The sequence below is a fragment of the Diadema setosum genome, chromosome 11, assembly GCF_964275005.1.
Source record: "Diadema setosum chromosome 11, eeDiaSeto1, whole genome shotgun sequence".
Lineage (NCBI taxonomy): Eukaryota > Metazoa > Echinodermata > Echinoidea > Diadematoida > Diadematidae > Diadema > Diadema setosum.
In genome coordinates, this window is record NC_092695.1 from 36,887,788 (window position 1) to 36,896,023 (window position 8,236).

Consider the following 8,236-nt stretch of genomic DNA (forward strand, 5'->3'; position numbering starts at 1 on the left):
ATGCATTTCCCTCTTGGACGACTACCACTGACGCCATGCTGTCAATGTGCCCAATTAGATTAGCTGACAGAAATATCGTAGCTGCCTGAAATATGTTATCATTTTGTCAGAGACTTCAAAATAATGTTTGAACAGAGAAGAAACATGTATGCTTCTTGCCGCATTGATTTTTGTATCACTTGATGCCGTACAAGAACAATACTCAAGAAATGACCTCTATAGGGCCTACAGCTTACAGGAATGCTGGAAATATTAACCCCTAATGGAGCTGTTGCTTATGTCTTCACATACTGATACAATATGGTCACACTTCAGGCAATGTGCATCCTCAAGGCTAGCCAGTCACAAAGAACTGTAACAGTTTCACATGCATGGAGATGCTCATTGTGTGCCCCAGAATGAAAATGCAAAGTGCTGAAATGATTTTGCGACAGTAATACTAAACATACCTATTAAACCATAACAACATTTTAGTCATCAGTTCATCTGGAGTTTTTTCAACCGGTGTTCTATTCAATTTCATTTGATTGTTTGTTTTGTGTCTTGTAGTTACCTGCTGGATTTCTTGGCATAGGTTCCTGTCTTCACATCCACAACATGAACTCTGACCAGTGGGTGAGCGATGTACAGGTCAGGTTTCAGGCGGTCACTCCTATGGACTGTCACCCCTAACACTTGACCGTCATCAGCTGGCATTGGTGTGTTTGCAGCTGCTCATAGGAAAGGCAAATATCAAATTCATATGAACCATACTGATGAAGATCTCATACCAGTATTACAGAGTCACTAGGTTTCTATGTAGTTTAAACAGGGGAAAATTGCAGTATACTCTATGATCAACTAAGATATTCTATTACAAGATCAAGGAGCTATGTTTCTGCTGGTAATACTGCAGTTGATGGACATTGTTATTTTCTTTGCATAGTAGGTACACAATTGTAGATTATTTAAGAAATGAGTAAGAGAATATTCAATATATTCCAGGCACAAATATACCCACAAGCAAAAAGGTTCTGTTCATATTGCAAACATCAAACAAGGAAAAGTAGAAATTACGCGGTGCGTAAATATGTCCCCGCCGGAAGTAGCATTTTGTAGCAAATGTACAATACAGGTCAAAAATCAAGGTCAAAGGTCAAAGAAGTCAAAGGTCACAATTCTGTGTAGAAGTTCTGAAGCCCTCACCTAGTGCCATCACATAAAGCAAACGGAATTGAAATCGGGTTAGAAATGGCGAAGGAGTAGCATTTTGTAGCAAAATGTACAATACAGGTCAAAAATCAAGGTCAAAGGTCAAAGAAGTCAAAGGTCAAAATTCTGTGTAGGAGTTTTAAAGCCCTCACCTAGTGCCATCACATAAAGCAAACTGAATCGAAATCGCGTTAGAAATGGCGAAGGAGTAGCATTTTGTAGCAAAATGTACAATACAGGTCAAAAATCAAGGTCAAAGGTCAAAGAAGTCAAAGGTCAAAATTCTGTGTAGAAGTTTTGAAGCCCTCACCTAGTGCCATCACATAAAGCAAACGGAATCAAAATCGGGTTAGAAATAGCGAAGGAGTAGCATTTTGTAGCAAAATGTACAATATAGGTCAAAAATCAAGGTCAAATGTCAAAGAAGTCAAAGGTCAAAATTCTGTGAAGAAGTTTTGAAGCCCTCACCTAGTGCCATCACATAAAGCAAACGGAATTGAAATCGGGTTAGAAATGGCGAAGGAGTAGCATTTTGTAGCAAAATGTACAATACAGGTCAAAAATCAAGGTCAAAGGTCAAAGAAGTCAAAGGTCAAAATTCTGTGTAGAAGTTTTGAAGCCCTCACCTAGTGCCATCACATAAAGCAAACGGAATCGAAAGCGGGTTAAAAATGGTGAAGGAGTAGCATTTTGTAGCCAATGTACAATATAGGTCAAAAATCAAGGTCAAAGGTCAAAGAAGTCAAAGGTCAAAATTCTGTGTACAAGTTTTGAAGCCCTCACCTAGTGCCATCACATAAGGCAAACGGAATCGAAATCGGGTTAGAAATGGCGAAGGAGTAGCATTTTGAAGCAAAATGTACAATATAGGTCAAAGGTCAAGGTCAAAGGTCACAACTGAAATTCTGTGTAAAGTTTCAAAGCTCCCATGTAGTGCTATCATATAAAGCAAACAGAATCAAAATCGGCTCATAAATGACAGAGAAGTAGCAAATTGAACATTTTGATCACACACGGACGCACACATGGACGGACAGACAGACGGACGGACGCACACACGGACACACACACACGTACGGAGCCCGTTTCATAGTCCCCTGCTCGAACTCGTTCAGCGGGGACAAATTACAAAGCACATTCAAAATACAATTGTATTTACAAAAGTTCACACAAACATCACTTTTGGGGAACATGATAATCACCTACATCGCAACATACGCCGCGTTACAAAAACTGATTAAACCTTTCCTGCAAATGAACAGACTGATTGCATAGATCATCTTGAAAAACTTAAATGATTCTAACTTACATTTCTTCTTCTTTTTCTTCTTCCCCTTTCCTTTTGGTGTTTGACCCTTTCCATCTGCATCACCATCCACTAGATCCTCATCTGTTTCCTTGGTTACCGCCTCCTCTGCCACCTCATCTTTGTCTTCCCCGTCTTCCTCTGTCTTCTTCTTCTTCCTCTTCTTGGGCTTTCTGGGAGTATCCTCCAGCTCAGCCATTGTCATGGTGGGACTAGGGATGGGAAGTCAGAATGCATCTCATCAGCCTACTGGCATTGTATTATTCAGAGAGAACAAATTGTCATACTGCTTTTCTCCATGAGCATCTCATCTCCACTAGCACTATTACTACCAAATATCACTATCTGACAGAGCACAAAGAACAATGATGGGTGTGCACACTCAAGGGCTGGGCACATCCTTTGTATTCGCATCAAATTCAAATCACTTGCAATACTAAATCAATCATTCATTCACTTTGGAGATAAATCTATTATCCTGAAGTGCTCTTGACCATTGATCATAAGTGCAATGCATTTGCAACCAGTGTCATCTACTCAGTCTTAAAATCTAAACATTGACTTGACTTACTTGACTTGGGATGATTTGTCTGCAAAATTGCAGAATGTGATTGATTCTTCGATGTTTTCTATACACTGGACTTGCTCTAAACATGTTTACAAAAGCCAGACAGAATAATAATTATGGAAACATTTAACTTTACTAGTAAACATACTGCCTGAATTCTACTCAGTCTCCAGTCACTGTGTATTATATTATTTGAAATGTCATTGGCTATCTGGCTGAGTGTTGATTTTAATTCCCCATCATAGCATTTGAGATACGAAGCACAGAGATGCTTTAACTATATGTCATTACAACAGCCATCAAAGAACAAATTAAAATATACTATACATCAATGCATCTGCTTACTCCATGGCAGTCTCATCTTCATCTAAGGGTGGTTTCTTCATCTTCTTCTTTGTTCCCTTCTTCTTCCCCTTCTTGGGCATCCCATCATCACCCTCCTCCTCTTCTCCCATCTCCTCCATTTCCATAGCTTCTTCATCGTCGTTGACAAAGCCCTTGTTGGTCTGCCCCTTCTTCGGAGGCAGCTTCTTGCGCCTGGCATTTGTGGTGTTCTTGGAGAAGCGGGGGCTGTCCTCCTGGTTGAACGTGTTTGCTAGAGCCGTTGTGTCGTCCTCAGCTGCTTTCTGGAGGTCTCCAGCCTTCCTCAAAGACTCCAGCTGCATTTCAAAGTGAAGAGTCACATCATTTCTATAAACTGACTACTTAAGAAGAGCACTATTTCAAAACACAGACGATGCAGAATCTCCCTTCTCCAAGTCACAAGTGAAGAGTGTCATGAATGAAGAAAACATCATAAAGAACAGTCTTTCATTCAACAGCTGTAAGATGCTAAGAACACACAAACAAAATATGATTTGAAATAGTTGTTAATGTAATAGTTGAGTAAAAAATGATTTTTATTCGGTGATTGATCACAAGAAATTTTAATATGTGAAAGCACATGAAGTTACATTATTAAGGATAAAAATTTTTGTAAGGCATCAATATCATAGTAACACAAGGAGCAGGGTTCAATAAACACAAACTATACATTCAGTCCATGGTGATTAAACAAACCTTTAAGACTTTCTATGGTCAATTTCAGATGAATTAACCCTGTCTTCATAATTACATTGTTAAAGGAAACCAAAACCCAAAGAGAAATGTTGATTGAGTGACAGCAGCAACATTAGTAGAACACATCAGTGAAAGTTTGAGAAAAATCGGACAATCAATGCAAAAGTTATGAATCCACATTTCTCTTTGGGTTTTGGTTTCCTTTAAACAGAGGGTGGAATCTTGCCAACCTTACCAGAGTCAGGCATACAAGTATCTTACCATGGCATCAGCTGTTTGGGATCGGGCCTTTTTCTTCTTCTTCTGACCTTTACTAACATCACTGTTGGGAGAAAGAGCAAACAATATTGATGTAAAGTCAGAGTGATATTATCTAATTTGTGTGTGTATACACTTTTACTTCAAAGGGGTGGGGGAGGAGAATGTGGGAGAACTAAACCGTTACACTTCAAAGAAGTTGTACATCAGTTAATTTTCATCAAGATCTTGTCTGTAGGTTTTTAAAATAAGCATAACAAAGCAAAACTTATGACATTGTGGAACAAGCTATATGGTAGCTACCTCCTTTTTTAAACTATTAGCCTTCATTTATTAACTGATTTTTGAAGAAAAAAATAATTTGCACCTGGAGAATAACATCAAATCAAATCATCAAATTTAATATCAAACAGCATTTTAGTTTGTCACAAGTGACAAAAATTGCTCTTTCAAATATCATTCAGAGGTGTCTTCTTTTATTTACACTCTCATGCAAATTACACATCATGCCAGAATAATCTCATGACATAACTAGGGAAGCACTCTGAGAGCGCAGACCTCCGCCAAGCAGCTAATTTCCACCAACGATCTTGTTCTTCCATAGAGATCAGTGATTTCCACCCACACATAATATGCATAATGAAAATGGCCTGGAATGCCCAATATAGAAGCCTTTTATTACGTCATCAACTTCCAGCTGCTTGGTGCACATTGCCAGAGAAGAAAGTACAGCACACACTTTAGTGCGCCTATGAAAACTTCAGAAATGTGCAGCTTGAACTCCCAAGTTCATTGACCCTACCCGCCAAAATATCGAAAATCCTCCATAAAACCATAACAATTTCCAGATAATTACCAAAATCAAATCATCTGTTCCTTGTGTCATTCTCAACCTTTCTTACAAGTTTCATTCAATTCTTTTCACAACTTTTTTTGAATTATTTTGCACACAGACAAACAAATGGTAATGAATAAAAAACCTCCTCCTTGGCGAAGGTAATTATATTGCAGATCTATGACAAGAACCATCAAGCTACAAAAGTGTACATTTCTCTAAAATCTCCTCTACTCCCCAATGTTTAATGAGCAAAGTTTGTAGTAAAAAGAAAAAAAAAGATATCACAGGCTCTCAAAGAGAGATGGTATGAAAGATTAAACTTACCTCTGCTCCATGGCTGACTTGAGGAGCTCATCAAACTTGGCCCTGGTTTCACTCTGCATCTCATGCTGCTCAGAGTGTGGGGCTTCAAAAGAAATAGGGAAAAAAGGAGCACTATCAAAATGTGTGTGTCTCTTTTGCAACCCTGAAAATTAGATTCCTTTTATAAGCTGGCATGTTGTGGAGGCAGGTAATTCAGACCTTTTCACAGAATAATGATAAAAGCAGAAACTTTTTTATGATGAAGGAGAAACAATACTATATAGATTTCCACTGATTTTATTTCGACTCCAAAAAAAAAGAGAAGAAATCTTATTCTCGGTACAAAAGGGAAGCAAGTTCTCGAGGGATATGGGGTTAATTGGGGTTAATTTTTCTTTTTTTTTCTTTTTCTAAAGTGTGAGGTACATTACTGCAAGATTCCAAACATGCTGTTCAGATACAATATTCTTCAACCATGCAGAATTTCATGACATAATTTGCAAAATGAATACACAGCCTTAAAACTGTGTGCATCGACACAATTTGGACATATACAATTAATATTGCTTTAAAACTGAAGAGTGATTAAGAAATAGACTTTTAACTCTGTGACCTTTAATGGATGATCTTCAGCAATCCAAGAGTCAAGAATTAGAAATCATATTAATGGCAGAATTTTCTTTACAGGGTATAATGTAGATAATACGACATAAATTTTTGCTACAATTTCATCTTCTCTGTTGACAAACTGCAAAATGCATATATGAGGTGGTTTTGTTTTGAAGCAAACAAAAAACATTTCTTGTAGAAGGCAAAATCTTTTCTGCACAGATTCTACCATACAGATTATTGTATGAGTTCTTGAAACCCCATGATGGGATATTCATTGGCAATTTAATAAAATAATTTCTTGAATTAATGTACATGTAGGCACATCCCAACATCTTAAAAAAAAAACTGTTTCACAATGAGAGAGTAAATATTGGGCTTCTTACGGAAAGTGATTGATCTTGCCCACTGCAAATTAACTTAATGACTATTCATTGTCTACCAACATCCTTTTATGGAATGCTTACAAAGAGATGAAGTATATTGTATTACAGAAGCAAATACTAGTAGGTCAATCATTTCATTAAACACATAATTGTCAGAATGATATTCATCTCTAAATTTTGTTGAGACGTTGGCTTGCCCCCCAAAAATATCTTTCCATAGAGTGTTTTCAAACATAAGATAGGCTTGTTACTTACATAGCGCCCTTTCATCATCCTGACCTCCAGCTGGAAGCTTCCGAGCCTTTTTCTTTACCTTCCCTGAGGAAACAAGACAAAATTAGTTACAAATATTTGAATTTGATCACAAAATCAGATTTTGAGTTTGCATGACTCTCGTGCCTTTCGTCAGATACCACCAGATACTGTGATTAATAGCATGTATTTTGAAGTTCAGCCCAACTATGACAAAGATTGTGCTACAGATGTATGTGATAAACAAAAATCAAAATACGCAAACATTTTTGTGTCCATAAAATGACAAAACACCTTTAATGCAAATCACTGTCAGACGCATGTATTTAATACTATCATTTGCCTATATGTATGTGACCTTGCATGTACTGCACTGTTAAAGTGTTACAAGAAGCGATGAACTTTTCCATTTTTGCATGAGAAACAACTGAGCATTACCAAAATAATGGCTTTGTTTGTCTTGGTTTTAGCATTGCTCTTTGCATGGTTACGACTCACCAGCCTAAATTTTGCTACTCAATCATGACATTAATCATGTCTAATGTTACATCACACACACACAAAAATTATCTGTGTAAATTGGTGTCAACGTTAGTGTGTGACAGCTGATTGATTCAACTTTCCAAAATGAAAGGATTAGCTATGTACGTTATTAGAACTAGCCAGTGGCTAGTTAGTATTAATTTAGTCTAGACCTAGGCCTTCCTACATAGGAAGCCTAGATCTATTTCTAGTTTCTGCAGAATTCTGCCTAACTTACCGTCTTAGAATCTGCTGCATGCTGTAATGTCTTTGAAATGCAAATGTCTTTGTATAAAACTTTCCAATCTAGCTCTGAGTACCGTCATGTAATCTGGCTAGCTAGTACTTTACTAACTATACACAGCCCAGTCGCTGTAAAAATGCAACACGGCATCTGGTCGGGCTAGTACTTTACTACACTAACTTGTTAGTCTGCTCTTGATTTTAATATATTACTCTAGACAGGCCCCAGATCAAGATTCAAGTAACTATATAGAATCTAGGTCTAGTAGATCTAGTCTAGACATAGACCCTATATAAGAGCTATTTTAGTATTTCATTAATTGATGATTTAACTTGTTAATGTTTTTGTTTTGTTTTGTTTTGTTTTCTAACGGCTAGACCCTAGCCTAGGCTAGGGACGTTGCGTTATTCTGTCTCAGTGGCAATCCCGGAGTTTAGGGGCAGAATGCAGTTATGCACGTTACTACTAGTACAACTGTACTACTATCATCACCAACAGCAAAACAGCTGCATCATATCAGCTGCACTCTATATATTAACCCATTGTGGATGGACTGAATATGCTACAGCACGCATTTCCCATAGACATTTGCCCGAGTATACTCATGACTCGTCCTCAATGGGTTAACTGCGCTCAGTGCATTGTTTAGCTGGTCGCGTGCCATGGCTATTACATTATATTAAATGGGTTAGTCAAATAC

The 8,236-nt window shown here is 37.6% G+C and overlaps 1 protein-coding gene across 1 annotated transcript in view; it reads right to left on the bottom strand.

Moving 5' to 3' along the window:
- LOC140235466 (jouberin-like) overlaps nucleotides 1-6,852 on the bottom strand; it is a gene marked incomplete at its 5' end in the record, with an annotated part of 48,290 nt that extends 41,438 nt beyond the window's left edge. The window contains 6 exons of the mRNA XM_072315493.1: nucleotides 554-713; nucleotides 2,501-2,709; nucleotides 3,411-3,724; nucleotides 4,386-4,446; nucleotides 5,545-5,626; nucleotides 6,774-6,852. Coding sequence (XP_072171594.1) covers nucleotides 554-713; nucleotides 2,501-2,709; nucleotides 3,411-3,724; nucleotides 4,386-4,446; nucleotides 5,545-5,626; nucleotides 6,774-6,852 — 905 coding nt within the window. The remainder of the gene's footprint in view (nucleotides 1-553; nucleotides 714-2,500; nucleotides 2,710-3,410; nucleotides 3,725-4,385; nucleotides 4,447-5,544; nucleotides 5,627-6,773) is intronic.
- Between the last annotated feature and the right edge of the window lie 1,384 nt (nucleotides 6,853-8,236).